Source organism: Erythrolamprus reginae, chromosome 4 (genome assembly GCF_031021105.1).
Source record: "Erythrolamprus reginae isolate rEryReg1 chromosome 4, rEryReg1.hap1, whole genome shotgun sequence".
Lineage (NCBI taxonomy): Eukaryota > Metazoa > Chordata > Lepidosauria > Squamata > Dipsadidae > Erythrolamprus > Erythrolamprus reginae.
The window spans coordinates 36,700,963-36,726,084 of NC_091953.1; the positions used below are offsets into that span (position 1 = coordinate 36,700,963).

Consider the following 25,122-nt stretch of genomic DNA (forward strand, 5'->3'; position numbering starts at 1 on the left):
CTAGAAGGTTTCAAGTTCTTGAATTGTTTCTCTGACTTTGGTTACTTACTTACTTACTTACTTACCTACCTACCTACCTACCTACTTACTTACTTACTTACTTATTGGACTTATATGCCTTAAATTATAGTCCCTCCCACACTTTTGTTAAAGGTACAAAACAATACAACCATCAGCATTCCAATCAATCTCACTCCTTTTTACACAAGGCTATCATTTTATTTGAAGTTTTACTTTATTTATTTTGTTGTGTCAAGTATGTATGGTGGTATAGAGAGATATAATAATATTTTAATATACGTAAAATACTAGTAAAAGAGAAACATTAGGAAGGCACTCTGATGCACTTATGCACGCCCCTTACTGACCTCTTAGGAATCGGGAGAGGTCAACTTACTTACTTAACATTTCATTCTCAATATGGTCACATTCTGGCTTTACATTTTCATTGAGCTACCCACAATGATGAGCTGCTCTCAGCTGAGGTTCCACATATACATGAAATTTGGTCTTTATAGACAGCAAATCATGCAGCCCTTTGCATTGAATTACACTTGCCATTTTGTCACCCTTGGTGGCTTTTTAGGTGGTATTCAGTATGTGTGAGAAAAGAACTGCAAAACCTCAAATGGCTGCTAAATAGCAGCAAATAGGTTTCTATTGTAGCTTTGTGGCCCATACGGTATATGCTTGTCTGCATAAGTGGAGTATAGCGTTGTTCATGACAGCTCTCTCTCTCTGCAGGGCTAACTATTACAAATTCAGTAAGCTTATCATTCCTCTTTTCCATGACAAAAATATTGGGCTTTATGCTTTTTACATATACCTGTACTGGTCAAAAAAAATAAAGGGAACACTTAAACAAAAGAATATAACTCAAAGGGGTGGCATACAAATCCAATAAATAAAAATAAATAAATAAAGTAAATCAAACTTCTGTGAAATCAAACTGTCCACTTAGGAAGTCCTCCCGTAACAGAATACCATATGAAACTAGACTTACAATCCTGGGCCTAGAAAGCTTAGAACTAAGACGCCTTAAACATGATCTAAGTATTGCCCACAAGATTATATGCTGCAATGTCCTGCCTGACAATGACTACTTCAGCTTCAACCACAACGACACAAGAGCACATAACAGATTCAAGCTCAATATTAACCGCTCCAAACTTGACTGTAAAAAATGCGACTTTAGTAATATTGTTGAAGCGTGGAACTCATTACCGGACTCCGTAGTATCATCCCCTAACCCCCAACATTTTACCCTTAGACTGTCCACGGTTGACCTCTCCAGATTCCTAAGAGGTCAGTAAGGGGTGTGCATAAGTGCACTAGAGTGCCTTCCGACCCCTGTCCTATTGTCTCTCCTATTTCCCATATATCTTCTCTTCTATCCCTATATCTTTCTTCTATTCTCTCATTGATTATTTTATCCTATACTCTCTTCTATTCTTTCTCTAATTCTATTTCCTCGAAGGTGTCCTCTATTACCTTCATTGTGTATTGGACAAAATAAATAAATAAATAAATAAATAAAATAAAAATAAAAATAAAACAACACTGACTGGTAATCAATTTCATTTTGTTGTCAGCACATTCAACTTTGTACCGAACAAAGTACTGTAGTATTCAATAGGAATATTTCATTCATTCAGATCTAGGACGTGTTATTTGAGTGGCCCTTTATTTTTTTTGAGCAGTGTATTTTCACATACTGCAAAAACCCTGACGGCGGAAGGAAGGAGGAAATAATAATGCCCCTTTTCAAGGATAGAGATTCTGGAATCCGCCCAATGATCTGGACTTCAATTCCCATCATTCTAAGAGACACTATGAAGAGCAAGGGCTTATGGGAGTACTGTAGCTACTGTAGCTAAAAACCGGGAGCTAAATGCTCCAAAATAACTACATTTCCTAGAAGCCCTTGCTCCTTTTGAGCATGCGCTGTGTTCTTTAAGAATCTTTCTGTACAGCGGCAATTCTTAGCGAATCAATGTTATGCAGCTGGTGAAAGGTGTCATGGCCAGTGAGTAGATTTTCCTACGAGGGGAAATTGTGTGCACGGGGCGCTTAATAAGAGGGGAGTAAAAGGGAAGAGAAATTGTCTGCCTTCTGCCTGCTAAGGTGAGATGACTGGCAGAGGTGCTGGGTTCCTTCCTGCGTGTCTAATTTTCAAACAAACTTAACTTAAAGACCCGCCAGTGCAATTTTATGTAGGTTAATGTCGAGCTGTAATCGTGCAGTGGCTTGGTCAGTCTTGGTTGGGGGTGAGGGGAGTAATTTAAAAAACTATATTGCTCAAAAAAATAAAGGGAACCCTTAAACAACACAATATAACTCCAAGTAAATCAAACTTCTGTGAAATCAAACTGTCCACTTAAGAAGCAACACTGATTGACAATCAATTTCACATGTTGTCAGCACATTCAACTTTGTACAGAACAAAGTATTCCATGAGAATAATTCATTCAGATCTAGGATGTGTTCTTTGAGTGTTCCCTTTATTTTTTTGAGCAGTGTAGGTTCTGCTTCTGTTTAAGAAAATAGTTTCTCTTACCTTCTCTTACTATTTTTTAAAATAATTTTAGATAACTTCAATGGAAGTTATCCAAAATTACATCTAATATAAAGTTAACCTAAATGTGCATCTAATATATATATATATATATAAAAAAGAACCCTTAACAAATATAGAAATTAATTTATTATCACAGTAACTTTCATGAATCGGTCTATATTTTAAAATTTGATTTTTATTGATTATATAAATTTAAAAAACACAAGACAAACAGAACGTACATAACAAGATAGAGGGGGGGGAAGGAGAAAGAAAACACACACACAGACACACAAACAACAACAAAAAACATTAAATGGACATTTCCATAATTTGAATTGTACATGGCACACATCATAAAATTGAAAAAATAATATTATGATTATGAGAGATTGTTTTTACAATACATTGGGTTTGTTTATAGTAACATAATATCTCTGGGACCGCCTTCTGCCGCAAGAATCCCAGTGACCGGTTAGGTCCCACAGAGTTGGCCTTCTCTGGTTCCCATCGACAAAACAATGTTGTCTGGCAGGACCTAGGGGAAGAGCCTTCTCTGTGGCGGCCCCAACCCTCTGGAATCAACTCCCCCCGGAGATTAGGACTGCCCCCACCCTCCTTGCCTTTCACAAACTCCTCAAAACCCACCTCTGTCGTCAGGCATGGGGAAATTAATTCCCCTGGGCCGTTTCCCCTTTACGTATGGTCTGTATGAGATGTATGATTGTTTTTTATATTAAGGGTTTTAAATTGTTTTAATGTATTATATTTGTACTGTTTCTTGTTGTGAACTGCTCCGCGTCTCCGGAGAGGGACGGCATACAAATCTAATAAATAAATAAACTTATCACAAACCCGATGTATCGTGATAAGAATCGGAATATATTTTAAATGCATGGAATAAAGTGCTAAAGAAATTGTACTTGTTTATATGTACGCAAGTGGTTCGTATGTATAATTTCCAGCTGTGTAACTATATTAGTAAATTCCATTCAATCAGATCTGATTCTCAAAGTCTGCCTGGCAAGTTACTAGAGTTTTCTTGGCAAAGTTATTTTTTTTATCCCCCAGTAGTGGTTTGTCATTTTAGGACTGAGAGAAAGTGACTGGCCCAAGATAACTCAGTTGGCTTTGTGGCTAAGGTGGTCTCCTGGTGTCTATCCTGATTTCTTAACTGCTGCAAAAAACTGGCTCTCCTCTCATTTACAGTAATACTGTATTTTAAATGAACCTATCTCTATTTAATATTAATATGTAATACTACAAATTAACTTATCCTCTAACTGGAGCAATTTGAGATGTGGCATGTCTGTCAGTTATTGTGCAACGAGTTATGTTAAATGTGTTACTCAGATTGTTCATTTGGACTTCAGTTGTAAAGTCTAAACAGCAGTAAAACAGGAAAACATTGGTGACAGGCAGTTCTACTGTTCTGTCAGTTTTGTAAATTATGCTCCAGGGAGGTCACATAAAGCTGTTTTGGAACTTTTTTTAATATCTGAAATTTGGAGAAACCTTAAAAATACAATAATTTTACAGCATTGTTCACTCAAGAAATAACATTTTATGTTCATGGTCTCATGGAATGATACCAGGATGTTTCATTCTTTCTGTTTCTTTTTGCTCGTGTGACCAGATATAATTTTTTGTAAGGATTTCTTAAAATTGATAACATGGTTTCCTATACTCTAAGCCCTAAAATAGTAACATTGTTATTTTTAAAGGCCCAATTCACCCAGGCACAGTACATTTTCACAAACATGATTATAACAACTGCATCATAGAGTTTTCTAATGTTCAACTTGTATTCAACTACAGTGGAACCCCGACATAAGAGCTGCTCGACTTAAGAGCTACTCGAGATAAGAGCTGGGAGAGGAGAGACATTTTTTTATTTTATTTTATTTATTACTTGGATTTGTATGCCGCCCCTCTCCGCGATACGAGCCGAGAAGAGCCGGGCTGGCTTACTTTCCTTCCTTCCCGCGCTGATGCAGAGCCACTCGAACAAAGCGTCGCGCCCCTCTGATGCTTTCGGCGGCTTCCGAAGCGACGCTGGGCTCTTTTGCCGCCAAAAGCGTCAGGGGGGCGTGACGCTTTGTTCGAGTGGCTCTGCATCAGCGCGGGAAGGAAGGAAAGTAAGCCAGCCCGGCTCTTCTCGGCTCGTATCCCGGCACTTGGTGAGTGGAGAGGCGGTCGCCTCCCCTGCCGCCCCACTCTGGGGGTCCTTGGCTTCTGCTGGGGGTGGGGGGATCCGAACGCTGTTTTGAATTTCACATTCCGAGTGGCCCAAACGCCAAAGGCGAACTTCCGCACCTCAGGAGTTAGCTCGCAAACGGCGCGGCTGTTTTAAAACATCGCTGCCGGCCTGGGGGGGGAGAGGGAAAGGGGGGAGAGAAAGAGAGAGGGAGAGAGAGAAAGAGAGAGGGAAAGGGGGGGAGAGGGGGGAGAGAAAGAGAGAGGGATAGAAAGAGAGAGAGAGTGAGAGATGCTCAGTGAGCCTTTCTTTGAAGTTGCCTTTCTTTCTTTCTTTCTTTCTCTCTCTCTTTCTTTTTCTCTCTTGCTCTCTTGCTCTTTCATTCTTTTTTCTTTCTCTTTCTTTCTTTCTTTCTCTTTCTTTCTTTCTTTCTCTTTCTTTCTTTCTTTCTCTTGCTTTCTCTCCTTCCTTCCCTCCTTCCATTTCTTTCATTCTCCCTCTCTATTTTTATTTCTCTTTCATTTTCTTTCTTTCTCTCTTGCTTGCTTTCTTTCTTGCTCTTTTTCTTTCTCTCTTTTACCTTCCCTTCCTCTATTTCTTGCTTTCCTTTTCCTTCCTCCCTTCTTTCCTCCCTCTACAGGATTGGGTGGCAGTGAAGTTACTCTCCCCTTTCATAAGTTTCCTTGCTTCCTTCCTCTGTTCCTGTCCCTTCACCCTTTCTTTCTTCCTTCCTTCCTTCCTTCCTTTCTTTCTTTCCTTCCTTCCTTTCCTCCCTCCATTTCTTGCTTTCCTTTTCCTTCCTCCCTTCTTTCCTCCCTCTACAGGATTGGGTGGCAGTGAAGTTGAATAAATAACTACAGTTTAATGAATAAAAATAAAAGTTTGCCATGTTGATTGTTTTGGGTAAAAAGAGGAAGGGAAGGAAAGCTCTCAGCTTATCATCTTATTAATAAGTAAAGTTACATTTATTCTTGCAATGTCTTTTTGCATAATTTAGACTAACTTTGTGAGTTTTTTGAGGGCTGGAACCAATTAAAATTATTTACATTAATTCCTATGGGGAAAAGTCGTTCGAGATAAGAGCTGCTCGACTTAAGAGCGCAGGTCCGGAACGAATTAAACTCGTATCTCGAGGTACCACTGTATAACAAAATTTATATAAGGAAGAGAAAGCAAAGCTTTAGTTCTTGGGATTGGATTGATGCAAAATTATGGTTTTAATCAGGAGTGCTGCTTTACCCCTCTTTTTCCTTTACATCAGTTTCTTAATCTTGGTACCGTCCAGCTACAGTCCCTGTTCAACATGGTTTTTGGTATGCCCAACTCTTTAAGGCAGCGTTTCCCAACCGGTGTACAAGGTCAGGTGTGCCGCGAAGCTCCTAGGGAAGTTCCAGCTGGGCGGAGGAAGGAAGGAAGGCGGGGAAAAGGAGAGCTTCAGTCTTCGCGCCTCCTCTCCCCCGCCTTCCTTCTTTGGAGCCCAGCAGGAGAGCGCCAGAAACAGCGGTATCGGGCAGTAGCTGGGGGACATTTGCGAGTGGGAGCTCCAGGTTGGAGGCACCGGCAGCGCCCCGCCCAGCTGGAGCTTCCCTGGCGTCGGCGGCAACCAGTGTCCTTTGGGGCCCGGCGGGAGGGCACTGGCGGTGGGAGCAGGAGGGTGCCGGCTGCAGCGGCCCCAGGCAGTCGTGGGGAGATGGCAGCGGCGAGGGGGAGCTCCAGAGAGAGAGAGAAAGAGAGAGAGACATAGGAAGAGAGGCAGAGAGAGAGAGAGAGAAAGAGAGGCATAGCAAGAGAGGCAGAGAGAGAGAAAGAGATAGCAAGAGAGAGAGAGAGAGAGAAAGAGAGACATAGCAAGAGAGACAGAGAGAGAGAGAAAGAGAGACATAGCAAGAGAGGCAGAGAGAGAAAGAAAGAGATAGCAAGAGAGACAGAGAAAGAGAAAGAGATAGCAAGAGAGACAGAGAGAGAGAAAGAGAGACATAGCAAGAGAGACAGAGAGAGACAGAAAGAGAGACATAGCAAGAGAGGCAGAGAGAGAGAGATAGCAAGAGAGACAGAGAGAGAGAAAGAAAAAGATAGCAAGAGAGAGAAAGAAAGAGAGACATAGCAAGAGAGACAGAGATAGCAAGAGACAGAAAGAGAGATAGCAAGAGAGACAGAGAAAGAGAGAGAAAGAAAGAGAGATAGCGAGAGACACAGAGAGAGAGAGAGAGCAAGAGAGGGGGAAGGAGGGAGAGAAAGACATAGAGGGAGGGAAGGAGGGAGAGAGAAAGAGAGCAAAAAAGAGGAAGAAAGAAAGAGGGATGGAGAGAGAGAGAAAAGGGAAGGAAGGGAGAGAAAGAGGGAGGGAGAAATAGAGCGAAAGGGAGGAAAAGAGAGATTTTTTTTTGTCCAAACTTTTTTTTAGCCCCCCCCCCCCAATGTTCCCCAGGATTTTGAAAATATGAATAATGTGCCGCGGCTCAAAAAAGGTTGGGAAACACTGCTTTAAGGGATTTGTTTGTTTGTTTGATGGTTTGTATGCTGCCCCTCTCCGGGGACTTGAGGTGGTTTACAACATATAAAAACAACAATTACAATAGGTAAATCCAATTAGATTAAAAAACTAAGCAAACAGTCTAAAATCCCCAGCTGTCTTAAAAAACAGTCATACCCATTCAAACAGCAGCTATACAAACATTCATCGGGCAGGGGGCTGAGGTCTAATCGCCCCAAGCCTGGCGGCATAAGTGAGTCTTAAAACTCTTGAGAAAGGCGATGAGGGTAGGGGCAGTGCAAATCTCTGGGGGGGAGCTGATTCCGTAGGGTCGGGGCCCCCACAGGGAAGGTTCTTCCCCTAGGCCCCGCCAAGCATCATTGTCTAGTTCAGTGATTTTCAACCTTTTTTGAGCCGCGGCACATTTTTTACATTTTAAAATCCTGGGGCGCACCGCCAACCAAAATGACACAAAATGACACCCTAAGACACTTTCCTCTCTTTTTCCATCCCTGTCTCCTCCCCACCCTTGTGTGTGTGTGTGTGAGGGCTGGGGTTTTTTTCTCTCTTATTCTTTGGGTGCTTTTTATCATATGCTTTAAATCAAGAATCACTTCTCTCTCTCTATTGTTTCTCTCTCTTTCCTCTCATTCTCTGTCTCAATCATTTTCTCATTTCTCTTTTTTCCCTCCCCTTTTTGCTCATTTATCTCCTCTCTCTCTCTCTCTCTCTCTTGCTTGCTTTCTCTCTCTTTCTTTCTCTCTCTTGCTTTCTTTCTCTCTGACACTTGCTTTCTCTCTCTTTCTCTCTTTTCTTTCTCTCTCTTGCTTTCTCTTTCTCAATCTCTCTCTCTCTCTCTTGCTTTCTTTCTCTCTCTCTCACTCTCTCAGCAAAAAGTTGCGAGACTGGAACCTGAGCTTCTTTTTTCACGGCACACCTGACCATGTCTCGCGGCACACTAGTGTGCCACGGCACACTGGTTGAAAAACACTGGTCTAGTTGACGGGATCTGGAGAAGGCCGACTCTGTGGGACCTAACAGGTCACTGGACTCATGCGACAGAAGGCGGTCCCACAAGTAATTTGGCCTGATGCCATGTAGGCATTTATAGGTCATTACCAACACTTTGAATTGATTGATTGATTGATTGATTGATTTTGTCCAATACACAATGAGGGTTTTAGTGGGTATACACATAGTAAAATACACAATGAATGTTATAGAGGATATACTCATAGTAAAATATATCTAAGAAAGAATAGAAGAAGAGATATAGGAATAGAAGAAAGGTATAGGAAATATAGGAGAGCAATAGGACAGGAGACGGAAGGCACTCTAGTGCACTTGTACTCGCCCCTTACTGACCTCCTAGGAATCTGGATAGGTCAACTGTGGATAATCTAAGGGTAAAGTGTTGGGGGTTTGGGGATGACACTATGGAGTCCGGTAATGAGTTCCACGCTTCGACAACTCGGTTACTGAAGTTGTATTTTTTACAGTCAAGTTTGGAGCGGTTAATATTAAGTTTAAATCTATTGTTTTTATTTATTTTTATTTTATTTATTTGTTTTGTCCAATACACAATACATATTGAAGAGAATAGACATGAAGTATTATATATAAAGAGAAGATATAAAAATAGAGAAGATATATTTTGTCCAAAAACCAATTGTGTCCAAAAACCAATCGGTAGGCAAAGCAGTCCGCGGAGTGTTGGAGAAACATGGGCATATCTAGGGAGACCCATAATTGCTCATGTGGCTGCATTCTGCACGATTTGTAGTTTCTGAACACTCTTCAAAGGTAGCCCCATGTAGAGAGCATTGCAGTAATCAAACTTCGAGATGAGTTGCTTAACAGTGGTGTGAGAGGCAAGTGTGTCTTTCTAATTGAAAATCGATGATGGTATTTTTTGTGTGTTTTTATTCATAGCTTATCCTTTACCCTTTTATTTTACATTTAGATTTTCGTTTAGCACTCATCCAGCTCCATGTGTCTGCTGTCAAAACAGACAACTTGAACAGAGCCTGTAGACTTGTGAGAACTGCAGCAGGACAAGGAGCCAAAATTGTAATTCTGCCAGTGCGTATATCTTTTTTCAAAAATTGCTCTCCAAATTCAGATTATTATTTTTTTTTTTACTGTTCCTGAACTCTACATTCGGCGCTTACTTTTTTCCCTGGCATAGTTAGGGATTTCTTTCCAAGATCAGAATGAATATTAAAATTGGGCTTCAGGCAAACACTAACTGCTACAGCTATTCCTGTGTCTATATGCTACTAAACCTATCTTGCCTATTGATTTATAACTTTCAAGGAAGCAAAGGGTGCATCATAGCACAATTAATTTTAACCAAGGTACCTCAAATCCACTAATTTAAAAAAATGCATGCCACATCCAGGACCCATTATTCCTCGGTAATTGAAATTTCAATGATTTTCATGCCAGTTGTATTTGCAAACTTGTGCCCATTACAGCATTTTTTGTTTTCAAAGCATTATTTAATTCTTGTTTTATAATACAGAGTTCCCTCGATTTTCGCGGGTTCGAACTTCGCGAAAAGCCTGTACCACGGTTTTTCAAAAATCTTAATTAAAAAATACTTTGCAGTTTTTTCCCCTATACCACGGTTTTTCCTGCCTGATGACGTCATATGTCATCGCCAAAGTTTCGTCCACCTTTAATAAATATTTTTTTAATAAAGTTTAATAAATAAACATGGTGAGTAATAATCTGAATGGTTGCTAAGGGAATGGGAAATTGTAATTTAGGGGTTTAAAGTGTTAAGGGATGGCTTGTGACACTGTTCATAGCCAAAAATAGTGTATTTACTTCTGCATCTCTACTTCGCGGAAATTCGACTTTCGCAGGCAGTCTTGGAACGCATCCCCCGCGAAAATCGAGGGAACGCTGTATTCTATTTTTCACATATTTTAAATTGGTATTTTGTTGCTTTTCTGCAGAACCCTGGGCTTTTTCCAGACGTTTTGTGGAAATTTGGTGTTTGTGTGATATTTTTCTTGGCCATGTGACAGATATTTTGGGAAATAAGGACAGTTTATTTTTATTTAAAAATGGGTTTTCAGTCTGGTTTCAAGTGGATATTAGAGTTTCATTTGCAGTGATAGAAAGCAAATATGAATATTTGTGTATGTGTGTGTGTGTGTAGGGGAGACAGTTGAGTAATACCTGTAGCCCAGCCCCAGACAGGATTGCCCATTTGTTGAAAGTGCTTATCTCTGACTATGCTGAGTGAAGTTGAAAGAAGTTGTATCAGATATAGCCAAAATCCAAGGCCGTACATATTAGTGGCCTAAAGCCATGCAGCAGCTTTTATACCTGAAAGAAGCATAAACCAAACAGATGCCTGCTGACTACACCCCAAATAACTCCATGTTTATCCAAATATTGATCTTAATTAAGCAACAAGGTCTGAGAAGAACTTCTTGGGTTTATTTGCTTATGATATTTTGAAGCCTAGGTTTTCGAAGCCTAGGTTTATAGATCAGACTAAGGTATAATATACGTTTTGAGGGGCAGAGGTTTCCCTAGCTATTAAGCCAAAGACATCACGTTATGGTTTAGTGTGCTGTTGAAACCCGCAGAAACATATTCATCCGTAATAGAGCCTATTGATTGCAGTACTAAATTGCGACTAATTTTACAATATTTTTTGCAACAGTCACTAAGCTCATTAAGCGAACCCATTGTTTGGGGAAGTTTTTGCTGGAAACTAGAAGTAAATGCCATTTTTTTTGCAAAATAAATAAATAAATCATGGCCATATGACTGCAGGGCACTGCAAATAGCTGTAAAAGTGGATCATGTGACTGGGGAGGGCAAACATTGCCACTTCAAAATTTTCTCTGTTTTTAATTATCTTTGTTTTTTACTGAAAGAGTAGTAGATCCTTGGAACAAACTTCCAGCAGACGTGGTAGATAAATCCACAGTAACTGAATTTAAACATGCCTGGGATAAACATATATCCATCCTAAGATAAAATACAGAAAATAGTATAAGGGCAGACTAGATGGACCATGAGGTCTTTTTCTGCTGTCAGACTTCTATGTTTCTAAAATTGGGTTGTTAGTCCGATTGTAACTTTGAACTCTCACTAAGCAATCTGTTATAAATTAAGGACTACCTGTACTGTGGTAAAGTATGTTATATTTATATTTTTCTTGATTTATACAATCACACACTCATACATGCACGCACTCAAGGTTGTATACATACTTGATTTCCTGCGTCGTATTTTCCTCACAATAAAATTTTGTGAGATGGGTTGGGCTGATAAAGGATTACTTTAGTTACGTAGACAGTTTTTGTGCCTGAGAGAGCCCAAGAATTCCCAATCTGCTTGTTTCTAGGTAAGTAACTTAATCGCTATATCAAACTGTTTGTCTGTCATGATTGATAGCGTAGTACGATTTTTCATGTTAGGTGAACCAGATTTGTATAATTCCAGTATCTGTTCAGGCATTTAGCAGTCTATTCTTCCAGCTGGGAAAAAAAATCTATTATTGCGGGTGTTGTGGTTAGCTCTGACCAAGAAGACATGAGTGACAGGGAGGAGGAGAGTGTGGCAGACAGCTCAGAGGGAGATCAATTATCTAGCTCCTCCTTGGATTCAGAACAAGAGTTAATGATACAGCCACGCATGCGGAGAGCGATGCATAGGCAACAACAACTGAGAGTTTATTATCAAAGAAAATGAGGCCACCTGTGGTTGGGTGGGGCTATGGTAATTAGTGAAGCTGCTATAAAGAGCAACTTGTGGGTTTGGCCATTGTGGAGGATTATCTGATCGTTGTGTTTCATGACTGCTTTACTGACTTAGACCTTTTGTGTACTGATTTCCCCCCGCTTTGAAACCAGGGCAAAGTGTGTTTCACTTTGTGAAAGAAGAAGGACTGTGAATTGCCTCACAGCTGCAAGCTAAGTATCACAGAACTGATAAGGGACTTGTACAAATTACCAGTTTGTTTGGAGACCAGTGCTCTTTGCTATACCAAAAGAGAGCTTGGTTTAAGTGAATTTTCATTATAAAGAACATTGTTTTGAATTTTCAAACGTGTGTTTGTCTGAAATTGTATCTGTGCATTTTTGGGAGGATTCTACCAGAGAGCTCGACAGAACAGCAGATAGCTTTTTTTCTTATGACCAGTTATATTTGCAATTTATATTTTTATGATACTTTTTTTTTAAGAAAAAAGATACATTCCTTAAATATGTTTACATGGGTGTCTGATCTGACTTTGATTCTCATTATAGGAATGCTTCAATTGTCCCTATGGCACCAAATATTTCCCAGAATATGCAGAGAAAATTCCTGGAGACAGCACGCAGCAGCTCTCCGATATCGCAAAGGAATGTGGCATATATCTCATTGGAGGTAAATTGTTATTTTTAAATTTTACTTTTGTATATAAATGCAGCCCATTTATTTGACTGAATAATCATCTTTGTTTTTAACAGGTTCTATTCCAGAGGACGATTCAGGAAAATTGTATAATACATGTACAGCCTTTGGTCCTGATGGCACCATGTTAGCTAAATACAGGAAGGTAAAAAAATAATGGTTCTCGTTTGTCCCTTTTTCTTTCCGTTTGATAACATTACAGGTGGTCCTCAGTTTACGACCACAATTGACCCCAAAATTTCTGTTGTTAAAGGAAGACATTGTTAAGTTAATTTTGCCCCATTTTACCAATTTTCTTGTCACAGTTTTTAAGTGAATCACTGCAGTTGGTAACATGGTTGTTAAGTGAATCCAGCTTTTCAATTGATTTCGGTGGTCAAAACCAATCTCCTCCCAGGAGATTCCTAGAGAGGCCCCACAGAGGCTTCTCCACTCCTTTTCCGGCCCTTTTTCCTCCCAGGAGATTCCTACAGAGGCCCCACTTTTTCTGATTACAGTTTTGCAGGCTCGGATTTCTAAGTGGAAAATAATTCTTGAGAAGAGGCAAAAAAATCTTGAACACCCAGTTCTTATCTAGAAAAGTTCATAAGTAGAGGCATTCTTAGGTAGAGGCACCACTGTACTTTATTGAGATAAGCATGATTTAAATAACTTAATAGAATTCTAGAATTATTTCTTTGGTCACATTTTCCCTCCCACAGTTTAGGAATAAGTTTTATTTACTTAAAAACAACTTTTAAATACTGGAGTTTAGCTTGAGAATCTGAAACTTAGCACAGGCTCTAATTTTTATAGAAGAGCTCAAGGTCTCTCATTTCCATTTTTGTACCTGGATTTAAATTGATTGCATCTGAGTCTAGAGGCATTTGTTCCTTTCTCTTATACTGTTAATATCTCACAATTTTTAAAAATGATTTGTATGACAGTGATAATAGTAAAGAGATTTAGGCTAAAATTTAAGCTAAAATTTAGTGAAAGTTTTGTGGACACACTTTTGTATTTACTGCAATAAATTGGACATATTAAACAAAATTAAGAAGGGATATTGATTTCGTCTAACTTCTTCCAAGTTATGAGATTATTTACAATAGTAAAAATTGACAGGTAGTAGTATGCATATTTGTCAAAGAAGTATCAACAAAACAAGGTCATGTCGGTGCTCTACTTCTGTCACAATTATCCACTCCTTAACTATATTAACCAGCAAATTACTGTTGCAGTGATCCCTATTTAATTATTTCTAGGAAGAGCTGATGGAATGACCTTGTAATTTAATCAGTAGTCATACCCATTAAACAAAACTTCCACAGTGCTTCCTGAAAGTTAAATCTTTTCAAGTGATCTATACAGTATTATTTGACATGCTATTTTGGTTTGTACCATAGTTGCATTAAGACAAAGTGTAGCTGCTGTTTCCCATAAATACCCACCAAAAGTCAATATCTTGCAATTAAAAAGCATACCATTTTTCCATACTAGTGGCTTAAAGTTTATTTGAAACTATTTGATGCAAATTTAACAGAAATGTCTTGATGTTTTTTTTTTAACTACTCACAAGAGGCTATGACAAAATGGTTGACTCTTAATGTATTAGTGTCACTCAATGTATCAGTGTCATCTTTCAGTTTAGTGATTGTTTGTTTCTTCCTGGACAATTTCTCTGAGTTTTAAGCGTAAGTTGGCAGTCTGGCATAGCAGTAGTTGGAAGGGCTCAATGCACCATAGCATTCAATGTACCATTCTGTGAATTTGTGCGGAGAATATGCAATTCAAGAATCTTTAAACAACAATTGTCTTCACTTTTAAAACAGATTCATTTGTTTGACATTGATGTGCCTGGAAAAATCCGATTTCAGGAATCAGAAACTCTGAGTCCAGGTGACAAGTTTTCTGTGTTTGATACACGTAAGTAAAGGAGCTTTTTTTTTGACAGTGCAAACTAATTCACTTTCAGATTTTTTAAATGTCTTTTCCCCCCTAAAATTAGAATTTATTCATGATCAACATTTATCCTGATGTACTTTCAGTTCCATATTTGATTATAAATTATAATCATCCTATTTGATTATACATTATAATTATACATTATAATTATAATGTATAATATAATGCTCTCTACATGGGGCTACCTTTGAAAAGTGTTCGGAAACTCCAGATCGTGCAGAACGGGGCCGCGAGAGCCATCGTGGGGCTTCCCAGATTCGCCCACGTATCTACAACACTCCGTGGCCTACATTGGCTGCCGATCAGTTTCCGGTCACAATTCAAAGTGTTGGTCATGACCTTTAAAGCCTTACATGGCATTGGAGCAGAGTACCTCCGGAACCGCCTGCTACCGCACGAATCCCAGCGGCCGATAAGGTCCCAGAGTTGGCCTTCTCTGGGTCCCATCGACGAAACAATGTTGTCTGGCGGGCCCCAGGGGAAGAGCCTTCTCTGTGGCGGCCCCGGCCCTCTGGAATCAACTCCCCCTGGAGATTAGAACTGCTCCCACCCTCGTCTTCCGTAAACTTCTTAAGACCCACCTATACCGCCAGGCATGGGGGATTTGAGACACCTTTCCCCCAGGCTTATTATATTTTGTTTGGTATGTATGTGCTGTTTGGTTTTTAATTATGATAGGGTTTTTAGGTTTTTTTTTAATATTAGATTTGTGCCAGCATAATATTGTTTTTTATCGTTGTTGTGAGCCGCCCCAAGTCTTCGGAGAGGGGCGGCATACAAATCTAATTATTATTATTATTATTATTATTATTATTATTATTATTATTATTATAATCAAATGTACTATTATAAATGTTTAACGTACCTCATAGTGCTAGAAAAGATATTCTGTGAATTTTTCTATATGTAACTACTTATTTGCTGAGTTCTTAATCCTATTTTTAGTAGAAAGGTATGACTTGATGAAATATTTAATTCCTGAGATGAAACTTGTGATTTAGAGCAAACTTGTTATATGGATATTATAAAATAGGATTCCTTTCCTCTGATATAATGGATACTTTATACAAATTTTTTTTTAGCATTCTAGAGACATCAATGTTGATCTGTAGTAATAAGAAATGTCTTGCATGTCTTGTTTTGATGCAGCATACTGTAAAATAGGAATTGGCATTTGTTATGACATCCGATTTCCTGAAGTAGCTCAAATCTACACCCAAAAAGGTAATATTGAGAAAATCTCTTAATTTAGAATAGAATAGAATTTTATTGGCCAAGTGTGATTGGACCCACAAGGAATTTGTCTTGGTGCATATGCTCTCAGTGTACATAAAATAAAATATACATTTGTCAAGAATCATGTGGTATGACACTTAATGATTGTCATAGGGGTCAAATAAGCAATGAAGAAGCAATATTAATAAAAATCTTAGGATATAAGCAACAAGTTACAGTCATACAGTCAACATGGGAGGAAATGGGTGATAGGAATGATGAGAAAAACTAGTAGAATAGAAGTCTGACAGTGTTGAGGGAATTATTTGTTTAGTAGAGTGATGGCGTTCGGGAAAAAACTGTTCTTGTATCTAGTTGTCTTGGTGTGCAGTGCTCTGTAGCGACGTTTTGAGGATAGGAGTTGAAACAATTTGTGTCCAGGATGTGAGGGGTCAGTAAATATTTTTCCCGCCTTTTGACTCGTGCAGTATACAGGTCCTCAATGGAAGGCAGGTTGGCAGCAATTGTTTTTTCTGCAGTTCTGATTATCCTCTGAAGTCTGTGTCGGTCTTGTTGGGTTGCAGCACCAAACCAGACAGTTATAGAGGTGCAGATGACAGATCAATGATTCCTCTGTAGAACTGAATCAGCAACTCCTTGGGCAGTTTGAGCTTCCTGAGCTGGCGCAGAAAGAACATTCTTTGTTGTGCTTTTTTGATGATGTTTTTGATGTTAGGTGACCATTTTAGGTCTTGAGATATGAAATTAAATACAGTATATACGGCTACCCATCTATTAGAGAAACCCAGAGCAGCAAATAAGGATAAAAACACAATTATCAAATCAAATAAACTTAAAGGAGACAAAGTTAAGCATCCAGTAAAAATGTATCTCATTTATCCTGGCCTGGTGCTTAGGGGGAGAAGGTAGGTCTTTATCACATTCCCGAAGACCCATAGTGTTAAGGCCATTCCAACTGTTCTGCAATTGGATAGAATTTAGAACTAGTTCTAGTAGGTTTTCTGCTTCAAAACGGCAACCATTCCACTGGCAAACCAAAGCGTCATTTCCACGCGGACTAAAAAAGGCTTCTAAAAAGGAAGTCAGGTGGCAGGTAGTTATTCCCATGGTGGTGGTGGTAGTGGTGGTGATGATGATGGAGGAGGAGAATTATTTAAATTTATTGGCTGTACATCTCCAGTGGATACTGGATAGTGTACAAAAGTAGGGGAAAAAACCCCAAACAACTAAAAATATAAAATCAGACAGTTCAGACTAAAATGATCCAATAAACAATAAAAACAACAGAACAAAACAGGCTTTAAACCAATAAACATCAACCCTGGGCTTGGGAGCAAGCCATAGTTTTCAATTATCAGTTTAATTTCAATTAGAAACATAGAAGACTGAGGGCAGAAAAAGACCTCATGGTCCACCTAGTCTGCCCTTATACTATTTCCTGTATTTTATCTTACAATGGATATATGTTTATCCCAGGCATGTTTAAATTCAGTTACTGTGGATTTACCAACCACGTCTGCTGGAAGTTTGTTCCAAGGATCTACTACTCTTTCAGTAAAATAATATTTTCTCATGTTGCCTTTGATCATTCCCCCAACTAACTTCAGATTGTGTCCCCTTGTTCTTGTGTTCACTTTCCTATTAAAAACACTTCCCTCCTGAACCCTATTTAACCCTTTAACATATTTAAATGTTTCGATCATGTCCCCCCTTTTCCTTCTGTCCTCCAGACTATACAGATTGAGTTCATTAAGTCTTTCCTGATACGTTTTATGCTTAAGACCTTCCACCATTCTTGTAGCCCGTCTTTGGACCCATTCAATTTTGTCAATATCTTTTTGTAGGTGAGGTCTCCAGAACTGAACACAGTACTCCAAATGTGGTCTCACCAGCGCTCTATATAAGGGGATCACAATCTTCCTCTTCCTGCTTGTTATACCTCTAGCTATGCAGCCAAGCATCCTACTTGCTTTTCCTACCACCCGACCACACTGCTCACCCATTTTGAGACTGTCAGAAATCACTACCCCTAAATCCTTCTCTTCTGAAGTTTTTGCTAACACAGAACTGCCAATGCAATACTCAGATTGAGGATTCCTTTTCCCCAAGTGCATTATTTTACATTTGGAAACATTAAACTGCAGTTTCCATTGCTTTGGATAATTTTTCCAAAATTATCAGTTTGCAATTCTAATCAGGCAGGTTTTAATGCAAACTGACCTTAAAATTATACTTTCAAATATATTTCAGACTCACCAATGAAAACAAATAGATTGATTAAAGTGTCTCAAATCAATAGTGATAATTTTCTATTACCTATGTTGTATCTTTCTCATCATATTGTTATCCTGTCTTCCTTTTGAACTAAGGTTGCAAACTCCTAGTATATCCTGGTGCTTTTAACTTGACGACTGGGCCAGCTCATTGGGAACTGCTGCAGAGAGGCCGGTAGGAATCAATGTATTTGTGCCTACCTTCATTCCTACATTTATTACATTGAAATGTAGTAGTATAACCTTTGGTTATTGTATTTAACTTTTTTAAAAATTTAAATTCAAACTATGTTATTTCATTTGGTGATATTTTAGATACTTTTGATCTAACATAGTGCTTGCGATTTAATTTTATTGAACTAAAAAAACTCCAACGGTTTCACTATTTAAGAAATCAAGTGCCCCATTTTAAATTCCACCTGAACAATTGGCTGATACTCTTCCTTTCCCTTTTTGGCAGAGCTGTGGATAACCAGGTCTACGTAGCAACTGCCTCTCCTGCTAGAGATGAGACAGCATCTTATGTGGCTTGGGGACATAGTACAGTAGTAAATCCATGGTAAGTAAGAAAACAAACTTCTTCCATTAATATATCACAACCAACAAGATAAAATTGCCAAATTAAAATGTACAGTAACTTTAAGTAGCAATTACCCTCATAATATACAGTGTTCCCTCGATTTCCGCAGGGGATGTGTTCCGAGACCGCCCGCAAAAGTCAAATTTCCACGAAGTAGAGATGCGGAAGTAAATACACCATTTTTGGCTATGGACAGTATCACCAGCCTTCCTGTAACACTTTAAACCCCTAAATTACGATTTCCCATTCCCTTAACAACCATTTACTCACTATTATTACTGGTACTACTCACCATTGAATAAGGCACTTAGTGATCCTGATATTTATAAACATAATTATTTATTAACAATTTTTTTTTTATTTATTTGGAAAAATTATTAGTTTGGCGATGACGTATGACATCATCAGATGGGAAAAACCGTGGTATAGGAAAAAAACCGCGAAGTATTTTTTAATTAATATTTTTTGAAAAACCGTGGTATAAGCTATTCGCGAAGTTCGAACCCGCGAAAATCGAGAGAACACTGTATACCTAAACCTGTCAGAAAGAATGTTCAGCATTATCTCTATGGCAGCTTGGTAGAAAATTTTGTATCTCTGCCCTTTGTCATTAAAAATGTCCTCCTTCCATTTTGTCTGAATTCACAGAGAACCCTGCCAGAGGATAATTTTTACTTCAAATGTATTTTTAATGACATGGCTGGCAACAGTTTTAGGAATTCTATTCTCTTTTTAATCATTTTAAAATCCCTTGCTTGAAATATTTTTCATACTATTTTTAACTAGGTTTTTTTGAAAAAGAAAAAAAATGATTATAAAACCTTTGATGAAAGTATCAATTTTGTATCATTACTTTTAGTAATAGTGTTCTCTCAATTTTTGCGGGTTCGAACTTCGCGAAAAGTCTATATCATGGTTTTTCAAAAATATTAATTAAAAAATACTTCGCAGTTTCCCCCCTATACCACGTTTTTTTCTGTTCGATGACGTCATATGTCATCGCCAAACATTCATCCACCTTTAATAAATATTTTTTTAAATAAACTTTAATAAATAAACATGGTAATAATCTAAATGGTTGCTAAGGGAATGGAAAATTGCAATTTAGGGGTTTAAAGTGTTAAGAGAAGGCTTGTGATACTGTTCATAGCCAAAAATAGTGTATTTACTTCCGCATCTCTACTTCGCGGAAATTTGACTTTCGCGGGCAGTCTTGGAACGCATCCCCCGCGAAAAGTGAGGGAACATTGTATCTTCCAACAGTACAGGAAAAAAGGGAAATGCGTGTGAGAAAGATATGGCAATGCATTTCAATATCCAACCTACATTACTTCAGAACTTACTGCTTTATAATCTTCTGTGCTATAAGAAAGTTTAAAATACAAGAAGTTTAAAATACATAAACAGGTTACATTTTACATATTATAAAGTTTTTATCTTGTCTAAGCTGAATCTTGGCATACTTGTGTTACCTTTGAAATTCTAATACAGTAATACCTCATCTTACGAACTTAATTGGTTCCAGGACGAGGTTCGTAAGGTGAAAAGTTCGTAAGATGAAACAATGTTTCCCATAGGAATCAATGGAAAAGCCAATAATGCGTGCAAGCCGATTAGGAAAATCCAAAACATTAAGGCTTAAAAAAAAAAAAGCTGCCGGCAGACGAAGCTGAGGCGAACGGAGTGGGGGGAGGGAAACCCATGGAGATCCAGAGGGGAGAATGGTGCAAGACAGGGTGGGGAAAAACGGGAGGAACCCATGGAGATCCAGATGGAAAAAGGGGCAGGACAGGGTGGGGAAAAACGGGAGGAACCCATGGAGATCCAGAGGGGAGAATGGTGCAGGACAGGGTGGGGAAAAATGGGAGGAACCATTTTTCGTAAGAAGAGGCAAAAAAATTCCGAACCCTGGGTTCGTATCTTGAAAAGTTCGTATGACGAGGGGTTCGTATCATGAGGTACCACTGTAATTGCTCTTTTTTTAATGTGATTTCTTTTTTTAGCTGGAAAGCAAAGATCAATACACTATAAGCCTTGAGATGATAGGTTCATTCCAGTCCCTTTCTTCTTTGAAACAGTGCAAAATAGACACAGCCTTTAGATACCTCATAGAAAGCTGAGGCTTATATATCCAGAGCTTGAAGTTGCGTAGTCTACAAAGATAATAACAAATGTGGAACACATGCACACATTCCTGATCTGTAATATTGATTACTTTAGATCAATCTTCATTAATTCCTGACCAACATTTGGAAGGAGTTATTTCAGCACATCACATTTCTATCAGGACAGGAAGCATTGTCTTAAAATGAAGTACATTGTGGTTGTCTTTATCTTGAACAAGAAAGGAAGAATTGTGTAGGACTTGAAAACACGTTGTTTTTTCATTTTCCAAATTTCTGTATTGCCTTTGAAAAAATGTGTTAAATTCTGTTCAAAAGCAACTGAGGAGGAAGTGATTTTTGCCAATTTCTGCTCCTTGAATAATGTGTGTTCCCTATTTTTCGATCTCCATTCATGAGAACATAAAAAGTACGGAAGAAGTACATTTCTAGAACAGTTCTAGGAGATGGCCCTTGAAGACCACCAGGAGAATAAGAAATCACACTATGGCAATACGATTTATTAAACTTTTTTTTCCTTTCTAGGGGAGAGGTTATAGCCAAAGCTAGCACTGATGAAACAATTGTCTATGCAGAAATAGGTGAGCTGATAGGACTAATTTAAATCTTATAGAAGTTCTTGTAAATTAGCTTAAATTGTTCTGTCTGTTTTCTGGCTATATTGATAATATTCTGAAAGTTTATAAGATTGAAATCATTTAAGAACTTTTCATCTATAAGAGATGCAGCAATTATAATAGTTCAATGTTGATACAAGACAGTGATGGTGAACCTATGGCACGGGTGCCACAGGTGGCATACGGAACCATGTGCTGGCACGCGAGCTTTTGCCCTAGTTCAGTTCTAGTGTGCATGTGTGTGCCGGCCAGTGGATTTTTGGCTCACATAGAGGCTTTGGAGGGCATTTTTGGCTTACAGAGAGCCTCCGAGAGGATGGGGGAGTTTTTATCCTCCACCAGCTCCATGGAAGCCTTTGGAGCCTGGAGAGGGCAAAACACAAGCCTGCTGGGCCCACCAGAAGTTGGGAAACAGGGTGCTTCCAGAGGGCCTCTGGAAGGGGAAAGCTGTTTTTGCCCTCCCCCGGCATTGAATTATGAGTGTGGGCACTCGGGCATGCGTGATAGAGCAAGCCCACACGCTCTTTCAGCACCCGAGGAAAAAAAGATTTGCCATCACTGATATAAGATTTGCCTTATGAAAATGCAAATATACAGTATTAAATACCAAGTCAATGCATTGCTTCAGATTTGGTTGAATAAGAAATTGCTGAAATAGAATGCAGCTCTTTTTGGTAATTCATTACAGCATGCATCGTTTTCTAGGGTCCTAGGGCTGTGATGGTGAACCTATAGCACATGTACCATAGGTGGTGCACGAAGCCATATCTGAGGGCATGTGAGGCTTTGTCCTGTCAATTCCAGCCCACATGTGTATACTGGCCAGCTGGTTTTCAGCCTTCCGGAGGATGGGGGGAAGCCTGTTTTCGTTCTCTCCAGCCTTCAGGAAAGCATCTGGAGCCTGTGGCTGGCGAGAAACAGGCCCAATGGGCCTACTGGAAGTTCATTTGAGTAGGCCCGTTGGGCCTGGAGGCTTTTCTGAAGCCTGGGAGGGTGAAAAACTGCCCAACGGGCCAACAGAAGTCCAGAGGTTTTAATGAGGCCTGCGCGCATGCAATGGGGGAAGCGCGGGGTGGCTGGGTTATTTATTTATTTGATTTGTATGCCGCCCCACTCGTTGTCCATGCATGTGCAGGGAGAGGGCATTGCATTATGGGTGTGGGCACACACATGCGTGCCCTTTTGGCCCCTGAGCAAAAAAAAAAAGGTTAGCCATCACTGTCGTAGGGGATGGCTTTTATTTTGACCACACAATACAGGAAATATACAGATGCTTTCATTAGTGGTTGGTAGGAAATATGTTCAAGCTATGTGCTGCATAATCATATCGGTATGGAAGGAAACAGAATTAGGATTAATATGGCTTTATTTTTTTTATACAGACTTAAAGAAGGCTGAAGAAATCCGTGAACAAATCCCCATTCTTTCCCAGAAACGATCTGATCTTTACGCTGTTGAAGCAAAAATTGTGTGATTCTAATTTGGACTGGCGCACATTTTCTAATAGCTATTACTAGCTAATTCACTAATGAATAGTAAATCAAGTTTACTGATGATTAAAATCTCCATATAATGGCAAAAGTTTAAGCTTAATTATTTTTTAAATCTGTATAGACTTTGGACATTTTGTATTGTATTAGAAACTTTTCTGATACTTATACATATAAAAATATTTTTATGAAAATGGAATAATCAGTCATATCAACAAATGCTCAATTTTGGACAATAGATTTTAACCAAAATAATATTCAATAAAAGCAGAAAATTTCCATTTTTGTTAATTGACCTAAATTGGCGACTTCTGAAAAAGTATACTTTTAAAATATGTTTGCTGGATTTTATGAAAAATAATCAGGGGAGATTAAATTAGCTAAACTTCCCAAACAATATTTTGAAGCACCATGCAAGTATCAACAATGTTTATCCAGTTCTAATGTGGAGCTTTTCTGAACAAGAATCAATTACATTCTCTGCAGTAAGGTTTTGTCAGTTGCTGGCAAATCAGATACTTGGTCAATATGTAAGTTCATGTAAGGCACCCTACATGAAGTAAGTGCCATTTAGATCTCTGCTACAGTAGTGATCATTGGACCTGACTTTAAAAAGGCTTTGTTTTGTTTTTTTTAACATTCATCAAAAAGGTTTGAGTTATTACCTAAAGCAGCAGTTTTGGCATCCTGTCTTTCAAAAGTCCCAACATCACAAGGTCCAAATTACCTCTCTATTTTCTCATTACTCTCACTTGCCAAGACTTATATAGCTTTGCTGTCTGGGGAATACTGGGAGTTGAAGGCCATAAGTCTTAAAATGACCAAGTTTGGAAACCCCTGACTTGTATGAAGAAGTCATCATGTGTCTCCCAATTTACCCAGAAGTTTGTATTCTCAACCACTGCAGCTATCCATAAATTCTCCCTAGTTCCTCATCCAAATCTGGGATGGTTTCACACTTGGAGATTGATAGGAACGAATTCTGTAATTCAGTTTGTATCAATAATTTAAGCTATAGTTAGTTCTATCTTAACCATTTAGAAACTTGGGCAATATAGTCGTTAACTAACCTATCAATCTGGTCATTCCAAGGGTGTTCTGGACCTCTCCCTCCCCCCTAAATTATATTCAAAACTGGGAATGGTTTATGGTTTGGAACACCATGAACTGATTCCATCTGCCTAGACTGTAGTGCTTTAAATAAACAATCTTGATCACTCACTCATTTACAAGCCAGATACAACTAAACTCTTTAATGTTTCATAATTAATAAATGTCTTAAGGTTTTCTTACACTTTTAAAAAATATCTTTGGCCAATGTAATGTAGGAACATTTTTTTTGTTTGCTTGTTTTTTGCAAGCAAATACTTTCCTGTGTTGTGGAACATCTTCCTGCTCACAATTTGAGTTTCCTGCCCTTCTAGCCTTTTGGAAGGCCATTAAAAACGTTTTTTAACTGAGTTGCTGGAATTGTACGGGTGGGAGGCATGGAAAGAGTAGATGAGCCTGCTATGAGGAATCTTCAGGGGACAATTGCCATGCAGAAATTTTTATTATTTAACTATTGTTTATTGGTTTCATGATTGTTTTAATTCACCCAGAGTTACTTAAGATTGGTGACCATATAAATCTTTAAAATAAAATTTATGCTTGCTTATAGTATCTTCTGGTTGAAAAAAATGGTGGTTTCTGATGCTTAATTGTATGAATAATATTAACATGCAACAAATCAACCTCATATGTTGTAGTATTTATATATGTTTTAGCAGCATTATCAATGTGCTGTGTATATAGAGAAACATACACACAGCCTCTACACTATCTGACAACAAAATAAAACATTAATAGAACCCATCTATTTCCAATTTGAAGTCTAGTTTTTTATAACATACTTTTTTAAAAAAAGCACAACTTATCAAATAGATAAGAAGGTCGTATGCCATTATTCGGTCCAGCATATACTTGTTTCTTTCCCCTACACACTTCATTCTCACATCCCCCTATTCACTGTACACCAAGAGCTGCAAGGCATAATTGATCCTTGCTATTGTACATACTAAAATTCTGAAAAATACAGCCCAATCATAAGTCATAAACAATGACAATATTAGAGCAGCAAGAATACTGAAAGTTATGTCTTTTGAAATATCAAATTTCACACTTAGTGCACATTTTGCAGAAATTATAGTCTATATTCACAATTGGGGC

The 25,122-nt window shown here is 38.5% G+C and overlaps 1 protein-coding gene across 1 annotated transcript; it reads left to right on the plus strand.

Moving 5' to 3' along the window:
* Positions 1–1,931: 1,931 nt before the first annotated feature.
* On the plus strand, positions 1,932–24,768 carry NIT2 (nitrilase family member 2). Its single transcript, XM_070750052.1, has 10 exons — positions 1,932–2,026; positions 9,191–9,309; positions 12,504–12,624; positions 12,708–12,796; positions 14,463–14,556; positions 15,745–15,819; positions 18,201–18,279; positions 18,565–18,663; positions 21,333–21,388; positions 22,807–24,768. The coding sequence occupies exons 1-10, from the start codon at positions 1,999–2,001 to the stop codon at positions 22,896–22,898; spliced, it is 852 nt and encodes a 283-aa protein (XP_070606153.1). The 5' UTR covers positions 1,932–1,998; the 3' UTR covers positions 22,899–24,768.
* The last annotated feature ends 354 nt before the right edge of the window (positions 24,769–25,122 follow it).